Genomic DNA, 26475 nt, shown 5'->3' with positions numbered 1-26475 from the left:
TATACGCTACATGCAGTAAACTATATATAAAGCACCGTTAATTTGTATTGATTTCCGAAATGGCAAGGCATGAATAACCTTTACTTTTAGTAGGCGAATTAATTATACTTCTGACTACGGTAATATTCTTACGCATATTTGAAAAAAAACCCCGTGATTTGAATCTTTATGTATGTAACTCAATAAATGTTTTATTTTCAGGGTAAACGGATAAGATTACCGTTTTAGTAATCTACGTCTAATTAAAGATTTAAATAAAGTTGTCATTGCATCCTAAATAAAATAGTACAAGGCGCAATACGTGCGCAAATAGTTAAATTTGCCGGATGCCTCATATGGACACAACTGTGATCAGCCGAAGCCGATCACAAAAACAATATGACAATATGATGCGCTAGTAATCAGAGGATGGAACGGGTACAAGAAAAAAAAACCTCCCAATAACTACATGTATATTTAAATGATTAAGTGAACTTTTTTTTCATTCTTATGAATTTTTTTTGTTATTTTTCCGTTCATTTGACTTTTGTTTTGTATTCCTCTTTAATATTCATTTATACTTTGTATTATCAAGGACCCATTTGATTAATAAAACACTCAAACCGAAGAAAAAGTGGGATCGGATGAAATGTAGAAACGTTGTATAGAAATCAGGAAAAATGACCTGTAATTTAAAATTTCCAGTATTTAAAGACCTGTGCCACTTTAAGCTGTGTAAGCAATTTAAAGTAATGCACGTAGAAATTATTTTTTTATTATTATATATTATCTAAATTATTTTCATAGTCGTAAATACTCTCAATCTTTTAACTAAGTCATTCTACAGATACATGTATTTAATCTATAGAGACATTTTACAGAATTGCTAAACGTATTGGTGAACGGAAAATACGCTGTTTGGTATTTTATGACCCATCTAGAACATTTCACTTAGTTTTGCAAAATGATTCTCGACAAAAGAAAACACCTTAGGTTTATTTCAATATGCTGGGTTGTCAAAGTACAAGTAAAAGTGCAGACTCGCCTCGTCTTCTATTGATGAACAATCAAGTATTTTGTACGTATACATAATATACAAAAGGTTGAAACAGAAGTTTTTTAATATTGAAAGAACACAATTTCATGATATTGAATACAACGATGTATATGTATAATGCAAAAGTTACATGAAAATAGTAAATTCATTGCGTTAAGTTAATCTTTTAAATAGATAAATAAATGTATTTACTCATAAGTTTTGTATCTATAGAAATATGCTGCGAAGCGGTTTATAAAAAACTGCCCCAAACCATTTTATATCGTATAAAACTAAAAAATATTGAATTCATTGCTTATAATTTAATTTGCTAAAATGACATCAAATTGTAAAAATTCAAACGTAACATCAGGCGGATTTATACATTTTTGAAGTTAGTCTTACTATAACGTAGGCAATATTCTTTATGCAATATTAAATAATTTTTAACCATTCAGAAAGCGCGTTACAACCAGAATTAAATTATTCTCCAGTAATGATAATCACATACATGTATACATAATGCAGTGTGTAGCGAACAATCTATGATGACGTCACTCGATAAGGAATCCACCTCACGTCATGAGGCTTAGTCATACGAATGTAACGTCAGATAACTGTTGAAAATTGATTATGATTTATGCAAAAGTCGGACGCGAGTCTTTCAGAGTTGAACCGAAAGAACCAGTTGAAGAGTCGTTGGTGTAGATATGTGACCTCACACGCTGTGCATTTGGAGTCGGGCTCGGGGTTACCGGTCCACCTGACGCTGACGTTGATAGAGAGGCACAACTAGAAACGTTAGCTTTGGAGCTATAAATGTTAGTGGATTGTGTGGCCGTTGGTGTTCTTCTTTTGTTTCCGCCTTTTGCAACGAAACAAAAACAGATGCCTGTCCTAACTCGCGGGGACAAGAAGGCGTAAAACACAGGGTTAATACAGTTGTTGAGTTGAAGTAGCAGTGAACTAACAGTTACTGCAGTATATCCCGGTTCAAATAATTGGAACTCGTAGGAAATCGCCAGCACATGCCAAGGGAGCAGAAACAAGAAGAAGGCCATCACGACCATAATGACCACCACCTCCATTTTGCGAGTCGAGTTTTTTGTTGAACGAAATGTATTTCTTTTGAGTGTCAGCAGTTTTAATGTATGGAACACTGCCATTACTGTGAGCGGAATCAGGTATGACACCAGCAGATCTATGGGCTTAACGTATCTACTGCTAAGGTTGATTTTAAGAGTTTTGAAAATACCGTAGCCAAGTGATATGAGGAAAACTGTAAAGAAGGTCACGAAAACGGTTCTTTTGGTCAATATTATGTTGGATTTTAACGGATACGCGATTATGATGTAACGAAAAACAGATAGAACGGCTATGTAGAAACCAGATGTGGTATAAGCTGTCGACGCCAGAAGAACCAGGGAAGATTTTAGGTATTTGTCAAAGAACTCGCCGACACAGTTTTCCAGTGCCCTGTAATTATGTGGATCCATGTACGCATAGTAGAAGAATCCCCATAGAAGCGCAGTCAGACAGTAAAGACAGTCCGACAGGGCTATCAGACATATTGTAGCGAACGTTTTCTGGTGCAGATCCTTTTTGAAAAGAATGACCGAAACTGTCATTCCATTGCCCAGAAACCCAAATGCTAGCAAGAAAATTTTCAGCCACTCAACCCACGGAAGGAACCAATTACAGTGGTCGTCTAAATGAGCGGTTGTGTTTAAGTATTCCCAAGTAGTGTTTGGAACAACAGACACATTTTCCGAATCTGCAGACATCTTTCGTGAATATAGTAACTGCTTATGGTTCCTTTGCCGTTGTACAGAGAAACTACGACGTGCTAATGCAGGATACAACACAGGTCACAAAATTCACTCTGAAGCGAAACGTTGATCAGTTTTAAGTGATATGAAATGCGTAGGCATTAAGAAAATTGCAAAGGTATACGTGGAAATCAATTATTGAAACAAAACGCTAATAATTGATATTCAGGACAAGTAATTCCTATCTAAAGTGCTTGAACGGATGGGAAATTCTATAATTACTGTAATAGAACGAACTGCAAATGTTTTATAAAAGCATTTCAATGGTTTCTGATTAATCACATTATTTATAAGGTTAGGATAATTCTTTGCGTATTCCATTTAATCCAATTTGATTATTTACTGAAGTTACTGTTAATTTAAGCTAAATCGTTAACCATTAAGAGGTATGTTTGTCATACACTATATCTATTTCAAGTATTTGAATTCTAAATTTCTTATTGTATTATCTTAGATATAAAACAGGAAAAGGGGAGTATAGTGTGTTAGTTATTAGCAATGAAGATAAGATAAAAAAATTTCAACTCAAGTAAAAATGTTCTGGTTTGGTTCATAAAATTGTATTTAACTTTCTTAATGAATCTGATGTCAAGTATAACAATTCTGATATTGGGATCATGATGCGTAAAAGAACGATAAAAGGAAAAAGTATTTATAAATTGACCTTTGTTGCTACTTTAGAGAGGAATTATTGTGTAATGTAATATACTTACACATCGAAATTTTCATTCATAAGAAATGTTTTGCTAATTCGAATTCGGGAAATATGGCAAGCCTTGTCTATATTCATTTTGCTTTATAAAATATAAGTTTCGATGATGTAAATTGTTTAAATAATAAAAAGAATTGATTGACAAATGAAGGTTTTCACATAAAATTTAAATCTGTCCACATCTTTGTATATCTCTGTTCTCTTAAAATCCACTTCTGTCTAAGATATCAAGTTTTCTATATACTCAGTGTTTTTGTTGCGAACAAATAAAGATCTGATTTTTGACGTTTTTTTCTATCGTACATTAAAATAACTTAAAACATTTTAAAAAATCTTTGTTGAATATGTTTTCTGATCAACTCTGATCAACTTCTATCTTTTGAAAAGCAGTGTAATGCGGTCTCAAGGACATGTTACTCACAGATTCGGACAATAGGACGCATTCGGCACTTTCTCACGGACGCGGCATGCAAAACACTTGCCCACTCTCTGGTTACGTCGCGGCTGGACTATGGACATGTGCTCTTGTACAACATAAATAGCACCTACATAATGAAACTACAGAGGGTTCAGAACACTGCTGCACGTCTTAATACCAGGACAGGCAAGCATAAACAAATTCAGCCCATCCTGTTTGATTTGCACTGACTTCCTGTAATGCATAGAGTGCAATACAAACTATGTGTATATGTATACAAGACGCTCTATAATCTTGCCCCGACGTATCTTGCTGAGTAGGTTTGCGAACACAAACCTGCCAGGTCACTTCGCTCGGAGTCGGCAAACCAACTAGTAGTGCCGCGAGTCCGAGCAAAACCTACGGCGATCGTCGATTCGACAGAGTGTCACCAACACTGTGGAATCAGCTTCCAGTGGGACTTCGAACAGTTACTAGTTTGAATTTTTTTAAAGCACAACTAAAAAATCATATTTTTAGAAAGGCATTTCTTTAAGTGTATTTATCCGAAAAGTTTTACGTGGTGGTTGCTGTCATGTTTTCTACATTTTTAGAGTTGGAGTCCTGATCTTAATTAATTCTAATCCATTTAATGTGGTTTGTTATAGCGGTATAATGTAAACTAGTCCTGTTTTATTATGTATTTTTGACCAAATGCACATCTGTTCTAATGGCAGTCGTAAATAAGCATCTATTTGCAAACGAATTGTTGCACTTATGTGAATTTTCAATGTATAATTTTATGTAAAATATTGAAGTTACAGAGAGCAAGGTTAAATACCTCATCTATGCAATGCATATTTTATCCATCAAACCATGTTTAAAAATCAAAGTACTGAAGTACTGACGGGAGTTGATTTTATCGATTATCATTTATTTTAAAATCAGCGATATGTGATATTGCATGGCAAGTAGTATCAGTATTCGAAATATTTCTGAGAAATTTTATGGATCCAGGCAAGATTGAACTCTAGTTTTGTTCAACCAAACGCTCGACTTTCTCCGTTTATCTCCGACAAGCAAGAGAGACTCTGTTTTGTCGGATATTAATGGAGACATCCGAGCGTCTGGTTGAACGAGACTAGAAGTCTGGCGTATGAATACATACGACTTCAAAAAATATCTAAACTATTTGTACCATTTAAAATCTTACTATTTTCATGGTATTAATAATAGGTTTTCTTGAAAAACAATGCTTCAGAATACATTGCATCTGAATTTATCGATTATTTTCAGGAACTAAGTGTTGTCAGCGGTATTGATTTGTGCTTAGGTCCAAACACTGTTTCACTTTCGGTTTGCCCGAGTAAGTGCATAGGAGAGTTGATTAAAATCAACTCCCAATAACAGTTATCTCACGCTTTTGGGATTTTACAAACCATGGATGAAATAACTCCAATCTCTAGCTCTTATTATTACTAGTATTCAATCATGCAATGTTCATTTGACCATTTTACTTATCTCGTATTTTGATGCATAACTAATATACATGTATCAGAACTCTTATATATGTATAATTTGGTAAGTCCTGGGGATTTTGTTTAACAATCGTTTTTTGCAACAAACCAAAATAAAAAAAAACCCAATAGAATACAATTGCAATTCTTTTATTAAACAGTGATTCAATAATAAACAATATATCAATATGTTGATATGTAAACAGATTTTACAATACATTGGTGTAGTCTTTTGGGGGTAAATCACTAAATTTGTTCAATGTCCTATCATCACTATGTCCTATCTTCTGGTTGGCGCGGCATTTGCCTTGTTAGCTTCAGTCACTGCAAAATTATGGAAAAAAATACTTAGATAAAATAAGCAGATACATATGAATAAGGTAAACAGATAAGGTACCAAAGAGAAATATTGAAATTAATATGAGTAACTCTTTTAACAGTTACTCTCAAAAAGCTGCATAAAAGATACGAATTAAGCCTACCCCCAATTATTGACCACGTTAACAAACTTTAAACATATCTCAAAGTAAGCAAAGTCCAAATTCTCCTTTAATTCCAACTCCCTCATTGAATAGTTCGATACATCTTTACATATTCATAATATGTTCATAATACATTCATTGCCAAACAAGCTTAATTGCTGGTTTAGAGAGGATATTTGAGTTTTCTGATTAATATTTCATGAGAATAAACCATGTCTTTTTTAACAAAAAAATCAAGCAATTCTCAGGAAAAAAAACCGCTGAACGCCAGTCCATTGAAAAGTGACTGAATGATTACCAAGATGTAATCATATGGTACGTATAACAATATATCTCTGCAATTCAATGACTTTGCACCTAACATTCGACTAAATGGGAAAAAATGGCATCATGTAAAATTGCCCCGGTCGACAACTTTACCTCCATCTTGATCTTATTCCATCTTACATATCCATATTATATATTGCTTTCTTCTAATCCAACACCTTAACTTCTTAATACATATCCATATTACATATAACATATCCATATTACATATTGATCTCTTCTAATCTAGCTCCTTATTACATATCCATATTACATACCTGTCATGCTGCATATATCACAGGAGCAGCTATCTATGATCTTGATCTTGGCCTGTTGTAGAGTCTGCTGAGGACCACATCTTACGCTGATGACCCTCTCAGATGAGGACTCGCCGGTGCAACATTTACAGGTCTTGGCGAAGCCTTCTTCGGTGGAACCGCTGGGCACGATCAGAGGCATGTAGTTCGAATCTCCGCAAGAACCAGAGCAGAAGGTGTACTCGACTTCACCGACAGATACACAGCCTGTTACTGAGTCATTGATGACGCGCTTTTCTGTGTGGAGGGTACATGTGGCTACAAGGCACAAAAAGACAACGTTATGTTAAACAGTAGGAAATCAACTTTATATCATTACAGACAGAGACGACAGACAATAGAAGGCAAAAAACATAAAATTAATATCATTAAGTAATTGGCATCAGGAAATATCTCAAACAACGTTTGATTCACAACTAGCAGAATAATATCGACATTATAGCTGTTTGGATGTATATATAATGTGGAATCATTAGTATAATTGGTAGCGTAATTTTACCTAGATTTCGTTGGTACCCCATACCCATAAATTTACGTTTTCAACAATTTGTTCCCGTTTTATTTTACAGATAGATAAGTCAGTTCACAGAAGCACGCTCAAACAAAATAAAACGACAATTTACAAAAATGGCAACCCACAAAGTTTGACCGCCAATTTGATTTCATTGGTTCTTCCGATAATGTAAAATAATTAAGAGACTGTAGATTACTTACTTGGTTTGGGTTGGCACTTAGGACAACAAATATCAGTAATGCCTTCGTAGGAAAGTTCCTCACCCTAGAAAAAGAAAACGACAGAATTTATAAATAATTCGTTCAATGTTATTTATTTTGTAGCAGCCTTGAAAATGCCTTTGAAAATCAAGTCTACCATTTTTACATGATTGATTTTTATGTCAAGACAATGGCAAAAGATATATATTTTAAATCTTTTAATTAAGGTAGTCAACAAAATATTCCTCATCTTTCCTTCAATATCTTTTTACTTGATTTGTTTCTGTAGCCATTTACTATTATTTCGGATAAAAAAAAATTGTTATTACATTTTAGCTTTCAAATTTAAACATTTTCATATATTGTTATACAGAACTTTTTTTTTTGCTTAAAGAGACTAAATACAGTCTGAAACAATACAGGGACCAGCCCGCCATCTGACTAAAAACGTTCTCACCTCTTGGCATACGGGTATTTCACAACGTCTACTGCACACCATCTCGCCATCCGAACACTCGCAGTATTTACAGCTGTCAGAGGACGGTATGGGCTCAGAGGGCTGAAACAATAGGCATAACACATGTTATCCTTATCTTTGTTTAATACCGTATATCTTGGGGTTTGTTTTTCGCATGTCACAGAATATACGAAATAGGTTAAATATTTTAACTTCCTTTATTTGCGCCACTCATGTATTGCAAGTGCTATGGGGGAGTTTTGAAGAAAGTTTCTAAATGTAATAGCAAACAATACAGGGTATATTTTTTTCCAATTATATAAAACATACATTGTCAGCAAGCATTGTGGTGGATATTTGAAAAGTATCGCCAGTACTCGGTAATAATTCGACATGATTGTAGTTTATTTAGTAATCAAGAGTTGTCTTTTTTAGCAGCTTACACCTTAAACTTTTTCGCTGTATTTGATGCTTACAGTGATACTGTAGTTATTTTCCTAATCAAACGTTCATTAAACTTTAAACTTTCCTTCAATATTTGATGTATATAGTAATGTTGGTACTAAATGCATATGTGCTATTGACTTCGCTTTATCAGAAGAATATAATAGTTATTTATTAATACACCTCGAGTAACTTTTTTTTAGCACGGGGTCAATGCACCTTAAGCTTACCTGATATTCTGTTCCGTTGATGACGCATTTCTGACACTCTGTGATGTTGACGCATTTGTTTGCCTCCATGTAGAGACCCATTGGACAGACGCACCCTGGCTCGATCTTGCTGCATTCCTCGTCGATATTCTTGTCTCGGGTGGCGCATGTTCTCTGACACAGGGAGTAGTTGGTCCATACTTGACCGTCCGGACAAGCTACAATAGGAGAAAAATTATACATTACATAAGCATAGTGAAATGAAACAAGGCAAAATATTAGCTGAAGCATTCGCTATATATGTTCATATAGTGTACATTAACATATATTTAACCAACACGTTTCTACAATATTTTGATATGGCTGTCAATAATAAACTCCAGTCGCCGAATACTTACTGCAGTTTCCATTATCACAGTCCTTCTCTTCAAAAAGATTTGTTGGGCAGTCTGGAGCATTGACAATGATCTGTCTTTCTCTGGACACCTTGCCCTTTCCACATGGCACAGCGCATTCTGTCCAGTCCGACCATTGAGAAATCTCGCACTCGGCTGTAGAGAGACGTAAAACAGAACTGTTCAAGTCCGACTCAAACTCAAAACGTTATTGCCAGTCAAGAACTAACTAAGGAATTGATAACGAATCCATTATAACATCATGATGAATTTAATTTACTGTGTTCTCCTTCATTGTATGCAATTAAGTAAATTATTATACAATAGAACCTTTCATAGATTATATGTAAATAATTTCTAATATGTAGAAAATGTCACCTATTTTGGCATGTAATTAAAATCATTTGAAAATTCATCCAAAAACTTATGTTCAAGTTGATATACTTTCAAAGAATGTGTCAAGCTCAATAACACATTTCCAAGACATTTATCGGACACCGAAAAAAAAAATTCTAATTGACTACTTTTGGTTTCAATGAGGTTGACAAGCTAGGTCACATTAGATCTTTCTTTTTTAAATCTGAACGCTTTGATAAGATACCACTTAGTTGACCCCTCTAGTGATATTAAGCAACAGTAAAGGAACTTGAAACACCTGAAAATAACTTTGCTTCACTAGATTCTGACTTTAACGTAGAGCTGAAATTACAATAGCTACATATAATTAGTTTGTACTTACTAATGCATGGTTCCTCTCCACACGGCCGTTCCTCTACCAGTGTTTCGTTACAGTTGACGGCTGAATCGTCGGGGTTAACGTAGTTACGGTTCCTGAACTGTTGACCTGGACCATCGCATGTCTTTGTACATTCTGTCCATTCGCCCCATGATGTAGTGATACAGCCTGAAAATAAAGTGCAACAAATACCTTTATCACCACTGGAATTTCATATCTTTTTTATTAAAGAAAATTTTAATACAAAATTTTCTGGGTTTTTTTCCTGTAAATTGTAGACATACATATATTATTACCTAATATTATGCAGTATTAATAACATGAATTTTATCATGCAATTTTAGCGTTTTATCTGAATTTTGTCAAGCATTTGAATAGATATTTTTCTGTCAGAATGAAGGGTAGGGATAAATAACTGTCAACTAATGTGCTACTGCAATCCTCGAACTTTGCCCTCGGACAACGGTTTTCCCGTTCCCTCCCCCATAGCACTGAAAACAGCTTTACCTTCCCTTGTTAGTTATGTAATAATATGATTATTGAATACTGATATTTACATGATTTATCAGTGTTGCAAGGTTCTGTTTCCTCATTTGATCCGGAACATGGCATTCCTGCGCAGACCGGTGCAGGGTTGTTACATGTTCTGCTTCGCTTCCTGTGACCACCAGAGCACGTGGAACTACAGCTGATCCATGACTGCCAATTCGACCAAGATCCATTAACTGCAGAGAGAAAATAAGGCGATAATTATTACCAATATTCTATTTTTATTCTATTGACCAGAGCTTTAGATTTCTTATTTTACGGATTCAAAAAGTTTTTGTTCGAACCTATTACTTTTAACAGTTTACTTTGGCCTCTTACCGTTCTGAGCATCATCAGCCACACAGGACACACTTCCGCCGTTGTAACAGTAACTAAAGAAGGAAAGAGAAAAAAAGATGAGAAATGTTTTATTTGGATGAATAGCAATGTTTCATGATAATAATGACATTGAACTAATTAGTCAATTATGCCAATGATGATGGAGAGCTTTTTCAAATTTATCAAATTATAAGAGAGAGAGAGAGAGAGAGAGAGAGAGAGAGAGAGAGAGAGAGAGAGAGAGAGTCACTAACCATATCTTGCAGTCAGCTGTGGAGACGACATCGCCAGCAGCGTAAGCTTTACCATTGTATATACATTGGACACATTCTGTTGAGGTACTCTCGCATTGCTTGGTCTCGTGGACATCCGGGCATTGCGCTCTATCGCCCTTACTGACGTCTCTGTTAATAGAATCAAATGATTAAGAAAATATCTATTGCCCTCCATGTTTGATGAAAGCAATTTTTGCCCTCCGTGTTAAATGAATTTTATATTGCCCTCAATGTTTAAAGTCAAAATTTCAGTATTTTATATAAGACAGGTCTTAAATTTCAAGCGAGTACGAACGACATGAGATGATCAAGATCTGTAGTTTTTACCTGTATCTACTCTGCATTCCGATGCCACAGGTTGTGCTACATTCGGACCATGGCTGCCATTCAGAATACTCGCAACCTGAAAATACAGTCAACCTTAGCTCTGACACTCTTGAGATTAAGATGAACATGAATCTTTACCGATCATTTTATTTGTTACAAGCATTTCTTATGATGTTATCATGTTCTTAGCATACATTAATAAGCCGGCATTAAAAGCTATAGATATTTTTTCTTTTGTTTTCAACATACATTTATAAGCCAGGTGTTTATTAATGTCAAAGGCATTTGAAATATATTATTGACAAGTTAATCAGTCACTCCGGGTTGTGAGGCAAAATATCGATTTATTTTCAAATTTACAATAAAAAAATAACATTTTGTGTACAAGCTGTGTTTAAACTGTTTACGAAACCATAACAATGACAATACTTTATGCAAGTTTAAATATGATCATTTTTTCATGTAGATAATAACTGCGTTTTTATGTGCTAAAAATACTTACAACTTGCATTTACGGAACATGTCATCACTTTGTTTTCACATTTGCTGAAAAAAAAAATAAAAGCTACGCATTGTATAAATGTACTTAAAAAAGATCAATATATATCTGTAGGCGTTATTTATTATTTAACTTTAAAATAATCACTTTTAAAGTTTCCAAAAATATAATTTTTTGAAAGTGCAAGTGAAACAAACACAAAGATGAATTTCACTGACCATGTTTCACAAGCAGAGGTCTTAACCACGTGTCCCTCAGGAACAGCTTGGCCGTTATGGTAGCAAGGACACTCCTCTTCCGGTATACATATTCCGTTGTCATCTCTGACGTAACCAGGCTTGCAGCGACACACCGGTTTGCATTCCTCTGGTTCAACGCAGCTTCCGGGGTTTCTCAGAGCGCGGCAAGTAGACGGACAATGAGTGGATGGCGTGGTACAGTTATCAAAATATTCGGGCTCAATGCATTCTAGAGTGAAACAAAGTTACGATGCATAAGCATGATCTACGTTATGGTGTTTTGCTGAGAACCCAGCATTATCATATTTGAATGTATAACTCATTTAGCGATTTTAGCGGAGAGCAGGTCCCTGTTAGTCAAGAAAATAGCTAGATTTTAGACATTAATGAATGTACATGGATAGATACATAAAAACTAAAAAGCTGAATAATCTACGCTTACTGAAAAACCACCTTCCAATCTTTAAATCTTAACTTAATCTGTTTCCTGTATCGCTGTCACGAATTAAATAAGTGTAATATGACGTTATTTCAAAGCATACCAGGTTTGCAGTCATCTTCAACAAAACATGGCTCCTCTTCTGTATCCGGTCCGTTGGGGCAAGTTCTGCTTCGGGTCTTTGTTTTGTCTTTACACTTTTCACCGGCACATTCACTCCATGTGGACCATGGTTCACAGATTTGTGTTGTTGTTGCTAAAATGGAGTACACGATAACGTAAGCCTATGAAATTTTTACTTGGTTTTTGTTAAGCTAGGAGGTCAACATACTATCTGTAAGATATTGCTTGGTTTTTTTATTGCCATAGACTATAATTTAGAAATGGGAAAAAAAAAACAAATCCAGATCTGTATGCATCAAAATTTGCCTATACAGTTGAACTTTGATATCTCGAACACCGATATCCCGAATACAATGGATATACTTATTTTTGTTTACGTACTTTACTCTCGATATCTCGAATACTCGAATAGTTAAGTTTTTAAACAGTGCCCCATCTAGTTCGAAATAACGAAGTTCGACTTAGTTGTATTTTTAAACAGAGCTCATCTTCTACGGGAATTTTTACAAAAAAATGTGTTTGAGACAAATTATTGTATAATTGGCTGTAGACAGAATTCAATGGATTGCTTTTCAGTGCTTCATTTTAGGTAAAGGCGGAAATGTTACTCACTTGGGCATGGCTCAATGTTGCAGTCTTCGGTCTCCCGAACAGCTTCCTTGCAACGGTCTGGACTTAAGGTTGTGGTCAGAATTCTCGTCCTCTCTCGGAGACCAATTCCGCATGGTTTAGAGCACTGGGACCATTCACTCCATGGTTGGTAAGTACATTCTTAAAATTTTTATAAATGAGTGAATGTTCTTGAAAATCTAAGGTGCCATTTCTGACTGATCAAAGCGTAAACTTTGACTATTGTTGGATAAATTACTATCATTTCTTAATAACATTACTGCTTTATTGATACACCAAAATCTGATTTTTGTGAAAATTGTTCTAATAAGAGACAAAGTCTTGGAATGGAGATTAAAGAAGCATATTCTACCGAAATTTAGTAGCATAAAATTTGGTAATGTTAGTAACTACCTCTATGTAGTAAGAAAACTACATGTCATATCTTTGCAAAAAATAATTGATCAAAATTTAGAATTTTATCCTATACCTTCACAGGTTCCGATCTGGCAGTTAATATATCCATCCGAACATGAACTGCAATGTAATTTAGCCATTAATGATAAAAACAAATACAGATAACATTAACATTTATGATACTCGGGTTGCTTTACATATGCATCTCTTTTAAGGTGCTCTTTTTAATACGAGAATCTCATATCTATGTGCAAAATCATTAAACTAGTGAACTTAAGTTTTGAGAAATGAAAATTTAAAAAACCCATACCAGTTGCTGCAGCCATTGATAACCACGATTACACCGTCGTCCAGTGAATCTCCGACACGAATCTTCTCCGACTCGGAAATGACGCTATCATCGTTGTCCTTGTTGACGTAACCAATCACCTCGGCGGGCTCATAACCAAAGTTGTTTACGAAAATGTCCTTATTGAAGACGCATATTTTGGGAGTTGTTGTTGGGAACGTTGTGGTCGGAAGGGTGACGACTGTGGTAGCTGAGACTGTAAAACAACAGTAGTTCCGAAGGATTTAAAAAGTGAGTGTGTAAACTTTTATTCACGACTAATATCCAACATTTTAAAATATATTGAGTACATACACTAGTAGATATATATGATACGCACAAATATACAAAAACAATCAATATAAAGAATATGTATTTAAATGTATATTTATAAAACTAGCTTTAAAATCCGAATATTTTTTCTATTCTTCTATGCAAAGGTTTATTTTTCTCAAGGAAATAAATCTAGTCTAAAAATTGTCACAGTCATCCATCCCTCTTCGATCATGAAGGCATTTTTGAAAGAGTTTTCCTGCACTTACAAAACAAAAAACAAAACAAAAACAAAACAAGTATTTTCTTACCTATTTCAATACATGCTTTTATTGTTAAGGATGCAATGGAAGCGGTTTGTGTAGATGTTGATTTTGTCAACTCTATCTTGATTCTTTGACCAACGGATCCTCCTAGATCAACACTGACTTTGTTGTTCACAGGGTTGGACTGTAATTATCATTAGTATTATTATTAATGATATTATTAATATTTATATCATTATCATTATCGAAACTCTTCTTAGTTTCTATCATATTTTTATAATACAATGACTATTGAGAACTGGAAACGGTTACGAACCTCTGTTGTCTTGACCTCAGCGTCCGACTTATCGAATAATGTGACCTTGACCCCAGATACATTGGTGGTATCAAAGGTCAAAATGGAAACTGCCGCAGCCTGATCTTGATCAAGGAGTACAAACTCTACCGTAGGTACTGCGTCCGTAAGAGTTACACCAGTTACACTAAATACGTTTGCAGGTGAAACCAGAGTTGGAATGACTACTTTGATGGCATTTGTATTACTTCCTTCGGCGATCATAGTTTCAGCACAAGCTACAAAAACAATTCATACTTGATAGTTTTTTAAAAGTCTTCCACAACATACATTTGAATGCCTCAAGTTCATCCTGACTTTATCTATATCATGATCTCATTCGATACACGGAGAGCACAACCGTACAATAAAAGATTGATCGATAATCGATATCGATTTCACAATTGTACAGTGGTCAAGAAATAACCAATCACATCTACTTTGAATTTAGAGACATATAGTCATATACTTATATTAAGCGTGGAAAAATCTTAATATATAACTTTGAAACGTGATATTTTTTCTATATCAATAGACAGAGCTCTTATTCTCAAGGAGATTGATACAGTCCAAAAATGGCCACGATCATCATGCTCTCTTAAACAACTTACGTGTGGTAGTACTAGTAGTTGGTGAAATTGTTGGAGGTGTTACACTTGTTGTTGGTGACACTGAAAGATACACAATAGTGTTGTATAAGCATTTCTGTTATCTTCATATATATATCTTCATATATATTTCAGTTTCATAAGAAACTATGAAATAATGCTATCCTTAATCAAAACCATTTAAAAGTGTTCCCGAAAAAATCCATCATAAAGATAGCTGTAAAAGATCTGTGATTTTTTTTTCAACTCAATCCAGAATTTGGTTTTCTTTTTTATTTGATTGAATTTTACTGAGATTTGATGCAGATTTTCATTTTGTTAGTACTAGATTTGAATTTTTACCTGTAGTAGGTGCTATTGTTGTCACTGCAAAATTAAAAATAAAAAAAAATAAATTGTGATTAAAGTGTTCAACACTATCATGCTTATCAAGAGACTTAAAAAGAGTTGCTTTTTATGATTACTATAATAAAAATGCAACACAAACTTTCCCAAATTTACTCCGATTTAAACAATTCTATAGAAAAATTAGAATCAATAAATGGGAGCTATTTGTACCTGGGGTATAACAAACTTCGATAGATACGCCTTCAATCTCTGGAGTTTGGCCAGTTACGGGAGTTAGTTCTACTATGATGTCATTTCCTGTGGTACCATTGAATGGTATAGTGAACGAAGTGAAGGACGATGTATCTGGAACATTCTGAAAATGGATCGAATATTTGTACAGTAATTGAAAATTTGCTACGAAAATTGTAAGCGAAGAAAGTGCAAACATTTCGTTAATGCAATACTACAAACGTTAAAGATGTGTTCATAACCTGGAAATGATTCCCATGATATCTATTTTCTTAAATAATTGATAAATAGTGACAATATATACTCCTACTTTTTTCATATATAAGGGAACTTACTTAATTTACTTTTTAGATGACAAAGGATATTAATAAAATATATCTATTAGTAAATAAAAAAGAGGTGAAATCAAAACCATCGCAAATGGTACTTTTTAGACAAATATCTGGAAAAATTAAATCGTTGAATAAAATTATCCGCAGTATTTACGTTTAGATCGGTCTGCGAAAGGGTTGAGCATTCTTATGTGAATAATGGATGTCCTTACCCTTGTTTGAGAGCCTTTTACGGTCTCCCCAGACCATACCCCAACTGTGAAACTGTTAACATTTTTCACAGTTATCTTAAAAGTGAATATCTTAGCGTCGGTGTCCTTGATTCTGTACAGTAATGTCGGTTGGGTGGTCTTAAGGGAACCGCCAGAGTTCAGTAGAGAGTTCTCCGTTGAAGGAGGCGATACTAACAAGTCCCTTCCAGTGTTGGCATACTCTAGCACAGTCTTCACACATGCTAAAATATGTAATCGATTATGATTCTAATTATTGAATTGAATGAAATGTTTGAAATAAAGACGCTTAAATACAAATTTATAGCTAAGTTAAGAAAGAAAAGTGAAACATTTTATATCTAGATTTCATGACATTCATTAAGGTATTCAGATAGATAGATAGATAGATAGATAGATAGATAGATAGATAGATAGATAGATAGATAGATAGATAGATAGATAGATAGATAGATAGATAGATAGATAGATAATACTCACGTGTTGGCAAAGTTAATGTTGGAATAGTTGGTGTTATAATGGTTGTACTTGACCCTAAAAGAAACAAGTTATGATTTTATATAAATATTAAGAAGAACTTGAATGAAGATAATTGCATTTCTTACTAATCAGACGTTATGAGTATTTTAACATTGTTAGTCAACATATTGAACGGAAAAATCAACAATTAAAAAGTGGAAGTTTAAAAGCGAATGACAAAGTCTTCATATCCAATATTCATTCGAACTGGTTTATAATTTTAATGTAAAAATTGGGTTTTATTTTAGCTGCTATTACATCAAAAATATTGTTGCAATAGTGGAAATGGAATAAAAAAGACACGCATTTCTACATAAAGTAAAACGTCTATTTGTCTTCATGGTACTTTCTATATTGATTTTAGTTTTTTTTATTGATTGCTAAACAATGAAATAAAAAGAAGTTTCTTTTTGAGAGCAGATTAGTCAAATCAATCAACATACAGAAATAATGAATACACCCCCTTATGTATAAGACGAGAAAATATGGCGATATATTAAAAATATTTGAAAGGATGCAGTAAACCAGATTTCGAAGGAGCCATGACCATTAAGATTTTTTTTTACGAGCACAGTAATAACAGTACAGTAATATGTTTTCTATAGCAATATAAAAACATGTGTTGTTTTTCTCTCATGGAAGTTTTCAAAAATATTCATTCAGTATGACGTCACAAGGAATAACAATCAACGATTAAAAAGACAAATCCATGTTTTGTATTCAAACGCTTCCATAATGATCTAATCATAAACGTTTAAAACATATTTTAAAAATGTAATTTATTGCGATTCTCCGAACTCTGTGCGTTTTCTTTACACTGACTCACAAAAATTGAAAAAATTGAAGTTTCAAATTGGAAAACATAGTAGTAGACGATGGATAGCTCACAAGGATTAGGAACATACTAGTCAACGACGGGTATTTTTACTACTAGTCAAATGTAAAATCATCACCTGTGCTTGTAGAAGGAGACGAAGATGTAGTTGTCAGGGGCGGTAGCCCATTTCCGCCGACAGAAGAAGGAGTGAATGAAATAGTAGCAGGCGTAAAACCGGCTGCAGCAGTCGTACCTGGAGAAAGTTGATAATGAAGTTTCTTCTGTTTTAAAATTTAAGCCATAACAAGTGGTACATCAGCAGAACTCCTTGTCATGTTTTGAAGAGGAGAAGTTGTTGTATTGAAGTAAATGAGAATTAATTATAAACATTGCCACTTTTTAAAAAAAAAATTTGTGTGAACATTCTTGATATTGAAAAAAAACCTTAGATTAAAAGGTGAAATATTAAATGTGAATACCTGTATGTATTAATACGTGAACTAATGATTTACAAAATATACACATTTAATTTAAATAAACTTTTCGAGTTATTGCAAAAGAAAATAAGGCGCCATTCGGTGTCGATCCGTATGGCATATCAGGATTATTGTAAAACAGACCGTATCAATAAAATATAAAGTTATCAAGTAGTCACAGATAGCGCCTCTTTCCTTGGTGCATTAAATACTCGGATGTCTGTGTCTCTTTTACGACGATAGTACATTAGGTGGAGCAGCATGTAGTTGGAGTCACAGATTATGTTACCATATATAAGCGGTCATTTTCGTGACCAAAATGCAATCAATTAAACAACTGTCAGGCAGACCAATGGTTATAAGAAAACGTGTGGGTTTGTAAAGCAAATGCAAATAAAACAGTGTTGGTTTTCTAGCTTCGGGGCAACAAAACATTAGTGTATCTTGGTAATGTCTATCGATTAAATGTCGGCATGTTGGTTTGGTTCATAATGGCATTAAATATAGTGGTTATATACTTAATTGGTTGACCAAAAATGTTCTTAATGCAACCAAAAGATGACTGAACACTTTGTTATATCCACCATAAAGGTAATTTGATATGAAGAAATATTAGACTAGGTGTAGATGTTGATCCACTTGGAGTTGGTGTAACAGATGGTGTTTATCCATTAGGTTTAGGTGTCACTGATGGAGTTGGTCCACTAGGTTTACATGACACTGAGGAAGTTTGTCTACTTGAAATAGGAACACTCGATGTAGATGTCAGTGAGTGTGCTGATCATCTTGTTGTTAGTGTCACTGATGGAGCAGGTCCACTTTGTGTAAATGGTACAGATGGCGTTGGTCCACTTGGTGTCGATTTTACTGAAGGTGTGGGGATATTTAGTGCAAATGTGACAAATGGCGTTGCTCAACAAGGAGTGAAAAAAGTTGGTGTCGGTGTCACTGAGGGTGTAAGACCATTTGGAGTAGATTTTATTGACAGAACTGGTCCATTTGGTGAAGTCGTAACAGACGGTGTTCGTCTTCTTGATATATGGTGTTCAAGTGAATCCAATAGCAGTTGTAGTAATTATGTAAGGTGTAATTATACTTGAAAATAGCGTACTTAATGTGATGTAGTTTTTATTGAAAATTGTATCACATCTATTTCATTTCTGCTTGCAATGAAAATGTAATATTATTTTAAAAATAGTCTAATTAAGTAATATCGTAAGCTAACCTATTGATGGCGTTGTTATAAGGGGAGTTGACACAGCTGTTGCAGGGGTTGATGGAGGTAAAGAAGGTGTAAGTCCACTTGGTGTTGGTGTAACAGATGGTGTTGGTCCACTGGGAGTAGGTGTTCCTGAAGGAGTAGGGCCGCTTGCTGTAGGTGTCACTGATGGAGTTGGTCCACTCGGGGTTGGTGTCACTGATGGTGTTGGTCCACTTGGAGTAGGAACACTTGGTGTAGGTGTCACTGAGGGTGTTGGGCCACTTGGCGTTGGTGTGACTGACGGTGTTGGTCCACTTGGTGTGGGAGTAACAGATGGTGTAGAACCGCTTGGTGTGGGTGTGACTGACGGTGTTGGTCCTCTTGGCGTAGACACACTTGGTGTGACTGTGACCGATGGTGTTGGTCCACTGGGTGTGGGTGTAACTGATGGAGTTGGTCCACTCGGGGTTGGTGTCACTGACGGTGTTGGTCCACTTGGAGTAGGAACACTTGGTGTAGGTGTCACTGAGGGTGTGGGGCCACTTGGCGTTGGTGTGACTGACGGTGTTGGTCCACTTGGTGTGGGAGTAACAGATGGTGTAGGACCGCTTGGTGTCGGTGTGACTGACGGTGTTGGTCCACTTGGTGTAGACACACTTGGTGTGACTGTGACAGATGGTGTTGGTCCACTGGGTGTGGGTGTCACTGATGGAGTTGGTCCACTCGGGGTTGGTGTCACTGACGGTGTTGGTCCACTTGGAGTAGGAACACTTGGTGTAGGTGTCACTGAGGGTGTGGGGCCACTTGGCGTTGGTGTGACTGACGGTGTTGGTCCACTTGGTGTGGGAGTAACAGATGGTGTAGGACCGCTTGGTGTCGGTGTGACTGACGGTGTTGGTCCACTTGGTGTAGACACACTTGGTGTGACTGTGACAGATGGTGTTGGTCCACTGGGTGTGGGTGTCACTGATGGAGTTGGTCCACTCGGGGTTGGTGTCACTGACGGTGTTGGTCCACTCGGGGTTGGTGTCACTGAAGGTGTTGGTCCACTTGGAGTAGGAACACTTGGTGTAGGTGTCACTGAGGGTGTTGGGCCACTTGGCGTTGGTGTGACTGACGGTGTTGGTCCACTTGGTGTGGTAGTAACAGATGGTGTAGGACCACTTGGTGTGGGTGTGACTGACGGTGTTGGTCCACTTGGTGTAGACACACTTGGTGTGACTGTGACCGATGGTGTTGGTCCACTGGGTGTGGGTGTAACTGAGGAAGTTGGTCCACTTGGAGTTGGTGTCACAGAAGGTGAAGGGCCGCTAGGTGTTGGTGTAACAGATGGTGTTGGTCCACTGGGAGTAGGTGTTCCTGAAGGAGTAGGACCGCTCGGTGTAGGTGTCACTGATGGAGTTGGTCCACTTGGGGTTGGTGTCACTGACGGTGTTGGACCACTTGGAGAAGGAACACTTGGTGTAGGTGTCACTGAAGGTGTTGGGCCACTTGGCGTTGGTGTGACTGACGGTGTTGGTCCACTTGGTGTGGGAGTAACAGATGGTGTAGGACCACTTGGTGTAGGTGTGACTGACGGTGTTGGTCCACTTGGTGTAGACACACTTGGTGTGACTGTAACCGATGGTGTTGGTCCACTGGGTGTGGGTGTCACTGATATAGTTGGTCCACTTGGGGTTGGTGTCACTGACGGTGTTGGTCCAATTGGAGTAGGAACACTTGGTGTAGGTGTCACTGAGGGTGTTGGACCACTTGGCGTTGGTGTGACTGACGGTGTTGGTCCACTTGGTGTGGGAGTAACATATGGTGTAGGACCACTTGGTGTGGGTGTGACTGAAGGTGTTGGTCCACTTGGTGTGGGAGTAACAGATGGTGTAGGACCACTTGGTGTCGGTGTGACTGACGGTGTTGGTCCACTTGGTGTAGACACACTTGGTGTGACTGTGACCGATGGTGTTGGTCCACTGGGTGTGGGTGTCACTGATGGAGTTGGTCCACTTGGGGTTGGTGTCACTGACGGTGTTGGTCCACTTGGAGTAGGAACACTTGGTGTAGGTGTCACTGAGGGTGTTGGACCACTTGGCGTTGGTGTGACTGATGGTGTTGGTCCACTTGGTGTGGGAGTAACAGATGGTGTAGGACCACTTGGTGTGGGTGTTACTGACGGTGTTGGTCCATTTGGTGTAGACACACTTGGTGTGACTGTGACCGATGGTGTTGGTCCACTGGGTGTGGGCGTAACTGAGGGAGTTGGTCCACTTGGAGTTGGTGTCACAGAAGGTGTAGGGCCGCTAGGTGTTGGTGTAACAGATGGTGTTGGTCCACTGGGAGTAGGTGTTCCTGAAGGAGTAGGACCGCTCGGTGTAGGTGTCACTGATGGAGTTGGTCCACTCGGGGTTGGTGTCACTGAAGGTGTTGGTCCACTTGGAGTAGGAACGCTTGGTGTAGGTGTCACTGAGGGTGTTGGGCCACTTGGCGTTGGTGTGACTGACGGTGTTGGTCCACTTGGTGTGGTAGTTACAGATGGTGTAGGACCACTTGGTGTGGGTGTGACTGACGGTGTTGGTCCACTTGGTGTAGACACACTTGGTGTGACTGTGACCGATGGTGTTGGTCCACTGGGTGTGGGTGTAACTGAGGGAGTTGGTCCACTTGGAGTTGGTGTCACAGAAGGTGTAGGACCGCTAGGTGTTGGTGTAACAGATGGTGTTGGTCCACTGGGAGTAGGTGTTCTTGAAGGAGTAGGACCGCTCGGTGTAGTCGTCACTGATGGAGTTGGTCCACTCGGGGTTGGTGTCACCGACGGTGTTGGTCCACTTGGAGTAGGAACGCTTGGTGTAGATGTCACTGAGGGAGTTGGTCCACTTGGAGTTGGTGTCACAGAAGGTGTAGGGCCGCTAGGTGTTGGTGTAACAGATGGTGTTGGTCCACTGGGAGTAGGTGTTCCTGAAGGAGTAGGACCGCTCGGTGTAGGTGTCACTGATGGAGTTGGTCCACTCGGGGTTGGTGTCACCGACGGTGTTGGTCCACTTGGAGTAGGAACGCTTGGTGTAGATGTCACTGAGGGTGTGGGGCCACTTGGCGTTGGTGTGACTGACGGTGTTGGTCCACTTGGTGTGGGAGTAACAGATGGTGTAGGACCACTTGGTGTGGGTGTGACTGACGGTGTTGGTCCACTTGGTGTAGACACACTTGGTGTGACTGTGACCGATTGTGATGGTCCACTGGGTGTGGGTGTAACTGACGGTGTTGGTCCACTTGGAGTTGGTGTCACAGAAGGTGTAGGGCCGCTAGGTGTTGGTGTAACAGATGGTGTTGGTCCACTGGGAGTAGGTGTTCCTGAAGGAGTAGGACCGCTCGGTGTAGGTGTCACTGATGGAGTTGGTCCACTTGGGGTTGGTGTCACAGACGGTGTTGGTCCACTTGGAGTAGGGACACTTGGTGTAGGTGTCACTGAGGGTGTTTGGCCACTTGGCGTTGGTGTGACTGACGGTGTTGGTCCACTTGGTGTGGGAGTAACAGATGGTGTAGGACCGCTTGGTGTAGGTGTGACTGAGGGAGTTGGTCCACTTGGTGTAGACACACTTGTTGTAGGTGTCACTGACGGTATTGGTCCACTTGGAGTAGGAGCGCTTGGTGTAGATGTCACTGAGGGTGTGGGGCCACTTGGCGTTGGTGTGACTGACGGTGTTGGTCCACTTGGTGTGGGAGTAACAGATGGTGTAGGACCACTTGGTGTGGGTGTGACTGACGGTGTTGGTCCACTTGGTGTAGACACACTTGGTGTTACTGTGACTGATGGTGTTGGTCCACTGGGTGTGGGTGTAACTGAGGGAGTAGGACCGCTCGGTGTAGGTGTCACTGATGGAGTTGGTCCACTCGGGGTTGGTGTCACTGACGGTGTTGGTCCACTTGGAGTAGAAACACTTGGTGTAGGTGTCACTGAGGGTGTTGGGCCACTTGGCGTTGGTGTGACTGACGGTGTTGGTCCACTTGGTGTAGGAGTAACAGATGGTGTAGGACCACTTGGTGTGGGTGTGACTGACGGTGTGGGTCCACTTGGTGCAGACACACTTGGTGTGACTGTGATCGATTGTGTTGGTCCACTGGGTGTAGGTGTTACTGACGGAGTAGGACTGCTTGGTGTTGGTGTTACTGACGGTGTTGGTACACTTGATGTAGTTGTGACAGATGTTGATGGAGTGGATCCAATAGTAGTTGTAGTAATTATTTTAGGTGTAGTTATGCTCGAGGATGGAGTAGCTAGTTTAATATAGTTTAATTGAAATTTATGATGCATTTATTTCATTTATGCTATAAATGAAAATATCAATGTTGAAATAGTAAAAAAATTAGCTAGGCTACCATGCAAACTTACCTATTGATGGCGTTGTTATACGGGGAGTTGATACAGCTGTTGCAGGGGTTGGTGGAGGCAAAGAAGGTGTAGATCCACTTGGTGTGACAGATGGCGTCGGTCCACTAGGTGTTGGTGTGACCGAAGGTGTTGGTCCACTTGGTGTTGGAACACTAGGTGTTGGTGTGACTGACGGTGTTGTGCCACTGGGTGTTGGGCCACTTGGTGTTGGTGTTACCGATGGAGTTGGTGTCACTGATGGTGTTGGTCCACTAGGTGTTGGTCCACTGGGGGTCGGTCCACTTGGTGTTGGTGTAACTGATGGCGTTGGGCCGCTAGGAGTTGGTGTTGCTGATGGTGTTGGGCCACTGGGTGTTGGGGTCACCGATGGTGTTGGGCCACTAGGTGTTGGTGTTACTGATGGTGTTGGCCCGCTAGGTGTTGGTGTCACTGATGGTGTTGGTGTTACTGAAGGCGTTGGTCCACTGGGTGTTGGGCCACTAGGTGTTGGTGTTACTGATGGTGTTGGTCCACTAGGTGTTGGTGTTACTGAAGGCGTTGGTCCACTTGGTGTTGGGCCACTAGGTGTTGGTGTAACTGATGGTGTTGGTCCGCTTGGTGTTGGTGTTACTGAAGGCGTTGGTCCACTGGGTGTTGGGCCACTAGGTGTTGGTGTTACTGATGGTGTTGGTCCACTGGGTGTTGGTGTAACTGATGGCGTTGGTCCACTGGGTGTTGGGCCACTAGGTGTTGGTGTAACTGAAGGCGTTGGTCCACTGGGTGTTGGGCCACTAGGTGTTGGTGTTACTGATGGTGTTGGTCCGCTAGGTGTTGGTGTAACTGATGGCGTTGGTCCACTGGGTGTTGGGCCACTAGGTGTTGGTGTAACTGATGGTGTTGGTCCACTAGGTGTTGGTCCACTGGGGGTCGGGGCACTAGGTGTTGGTGTAACTGATGGTGTAGGTCCGCTTGGTGTTGGTGTAACTGATGGTGTTGGTCCACTTGGTGTTGGTGTAACTGATGGTGTTGGTGTTACTGAAGGCGTTGGTCCACTGGGTGTTGGTCCACTAGGTGTTGGTGTTACTGATGGCGTTGGTCCACTAGGTGTTGGTGTTACTGAAGGCGTTGGTCCACTTGGTGTTGGGCCACTAGGTGTTGGTGTAACTGATGGTGTTGGTCCGCTTGGTGTTGGTGTTACTGAAGGCGTTGGTCCACTGGGTGTTGGGCCACTAGGTGTTGGTGTTACTGATGGTGTTGGTCCACTGGGTGTTGGTGTAACTGATGGCGTTGGTCCACTGGGTGTTGGGCCACTAGGTGTTGGTGTAACTGATGGTGTTGGTCCGCTAGGTGTTGGTGTTACTGAAGGCGTTGGTCCACTGGGTGTTGGGCCACTAGGTGTTGGTGTTACTGATGGTGTTGGTCCGCTAGGTGTTGGTGTAACTGATGGCGTTGGTCCACTGGGTGTTGGGCCACTAGGTGTTGGTGTAACTGATGGTGTTGGTCCGCTAGGTGTTGGTGTTACTGAAGGCGTTGGTCCACTGGGTGTTGGGCCACTAGGTGTTGGTGTTACTGATGGTGTTGGTCCACTGGGTGTTGGTGTAACTGATGGCGTTGGTCCACTGGGTGTTGGGCCACTAGGTGTTGGTGTAACTGATGGTGTTGGTCCGCTAGGTGTTGGTGTTACTGAAGGCGTTGGTCCACTGGGTGTTGGGCCACTAGGTGTTGGTGTTACTGATGGTGTTGGTCCGCTAGGTGTTGGTGTAACTGATGGCGTTGGTCCACTGGGTGTTGGGCCACTAGGTGTTGGTGTAACTGATGGTGTTGGTCCGCTAGGTGTTGGTGTTACTGAAGGCGTTGGTCCACTGGGTGTTGGGCCACTAGGTGTTGGTGTTACTGATGGTGTTGGTCCGCTAGGTGTTGGTGTAACTGATGGCGTTGGTCCACTGGGTGTTGGGCCACTAGGTGTTGGGGTAACTGATGGTGTTGGTCCACTGGGTGTTGGTCCACTGGGGGTCGGGGCACTAGGTGTTGGTGTAACTGATGGTGTAGGTCCGCTTGGTGTTGGTGTAACTGATGGTGTTGGTGTTACTGATGGTGTTGGTCCACTGGGTGGTGGGCCACTAGGTGTTGGTGTTACTGATGGTGTTGGTCCGCTTGGTGTTGGGCCACTAGGTGTTGGTGTTACTGATGGTGTTGGCCCGCTAGGTGTTGGTGTAACTGATGGCGTTGGTCCACTAGGTGTTGTTGTTACTGATGGTGTTGGTCCACTGGGTGGTGGGCCACTAGGTGTTGGTGTTACTGAGGGTGTTTGTTGGCTAGGTGTATTCGTCACTGAGGGCGTTGTTGAAATAACGCCTGTTGATATGGGTGTTGTTTGTGGTTGGACACTAGTTGTACCTGCGGAAGATTTTCGATAAGTTTTTTATTACTCTCTAACATAAATTTGTTTGTACAAACTTAACTCACCCTTTTCATTAAATAATTGATACCAAATTATTATTATTTTTTTTACATGTTTTTAAGATTATGGAAACACAGCATATTTCTCATCCAATATGTTATGTTTTGAATAAAATAGGACACAAAGCATATATCGGTTGCGTGTTTAAACTCTTGTTCTGAATAAAGTGAGACGATAAGTCAATAAATATGTTTAACCTTTTTATTATAAGAACGGAAATGAGAACAAATATTGTAATTTCTTTAGTCACCACCTATCAGTGTACAAGCCATTAAAACTCTTTCGGAATTATAACATTTGTTTGGTCAGTGATTTGAGGGGCACATGATTGCAATTTCTGTTATTAATAGTTACATTGCTACACTGAGA

At 39.0% G+C, this 26475-nt stretch overlaps 2 protein-coding genes across 2 annotated transcripts in view; both read right to left on the bottom strand.

Moving 5' to 3' along the window:
- Window positions 1–1356: 1356 nt before the first annotated feature.
- On the bottom strand, window positions 1357–2865 carry LOC128164342 (type-1 angiotensin II receptor-like). Its single transcript, XM_052828137.1, has one exon. It carries the CDS (start codon window positions 2797–2799, stop codon window positions 1654–1656), a length of 1146 nt encoding a protein of 381 aa, XP_052684097.1. The 5' UTR covers window positions 2800–2865; the 3' UTR covers window positions 1357–1653.
- Window positions 2866–5604: 2739 nt separating this feature from the next.
- Window positions 5605–26475, bottom strand: part of LOC128163029 (mucin-16-like) — a 112855-nt gene continuing 91984 nt past the window's right edge. Inside the window, exons 91-117 of the mRNA XM_052826485.1 lie at window positions 23667–26042; window positions 19313–23551; window positions 17748–17864; window positions 16756–16809; window positions 16258–16499; window positions 15693–15837; window positions 15477–15500; window positions 15138–15197; window positions 14509–14765; window positions 14238–14376; window positions 13636–13870; window positions 13399–13445; window positions 12912–13070; window positions 12280–12432; window positions 11717–11966; window positions 11502–11545; window positions 11000–11075; window positions 10652–10801; window positions 10398–10450; window positions 10088–10255; window positions 9534–9698; window positions 8798–8950; window positions 8421–8617; window positions 7747–7848; window positions 7290–7353; window positions 6537–6833; window positions 5605–5794 (exon numbers count right to left, since the gene is read on the bottom strand). Of these exons, the coding sequence (XP_052682445.1) occupies window positions 5751–5794; window positions 6537–6833; window positions 7290–7353; window positions 7747–7848; window positions 8421–8617; window positions 8798–8950; window positions 9534–9698; window positions 10088–10255; window positions 10398–10450; window positions 10652–10801; window positions 11000–11075; window positions 11502–11545; window positions 11717–11966; window positions 12280–12432; window positions 12912–13070; window positions 13399–13445; window positions 13636–13870; window positions 14238–14376; window positions 14509–14765; window positions 15138–15197; window positions 15477–15500; window positions 15693–15837; window positions 16258–16499; window positions 16756–16809; window positions 17748–17864; window positions 19313–23551; window positions 23667–26042 (10010 nt within the window). The 3' untranslated portion in view covers window positions 5605–5750. The remainder of the gene's footprint in view (window positions 5795–6536; window positions 6834–7289; window positions 7354–7746; window positions 7849–8420; window positions 8618–8797; window positions 8951–9533; window positions 9699–10087; window positions 10256–10397; window positions 10451–10651; window positions 10802–10999; window positions 11076–11501; window positions 11546–11716; window positions 11967–12279; window positions 12433–12911; window positions 13071–13398; window positions 13446–13635; window positions 13871–14237; window positions 14377–14508; window positions 14766–15137; window positions 15198–15476; window positions 15501–15692; window positions 15838–16257; window positions 16500–16755; window positions 16810–17747; window positions 17865–19312; window positions 23552–23666; window positions 26043–26475) is intronic.

The sequence above is a fragment of the Crassostrea angulata genome, chromosome 9, assembly GCF_025612915.1.
Source record: "Crassostrea angulata isolate pt1a10 chromosome 9, ASM2561291v2, whole genome shotgun sequence".
NCBI classification, from domain to species: domain Eukaryota; kingdom Metazoa; phylum Mollusca; class Bivalvia; order Ostreida; family Ostreidae; genus Magallana; species Magallana angulata.
The sequence above is the reverse complement of the archived record's forward strand: the minus strand, read 5'-3'. Positions and strand labels throughout refer to the sequence as shown.

Excerpts from the sequence above, each read along its gene's own strand:
- LOC128164342 (XM_052828137.1), bottom strand. The coding sequence starts at position 2,799 with ATGTCTGCAGATTCGGAAAATGTGTCTGTTGTTCCAAACACTACTTGG.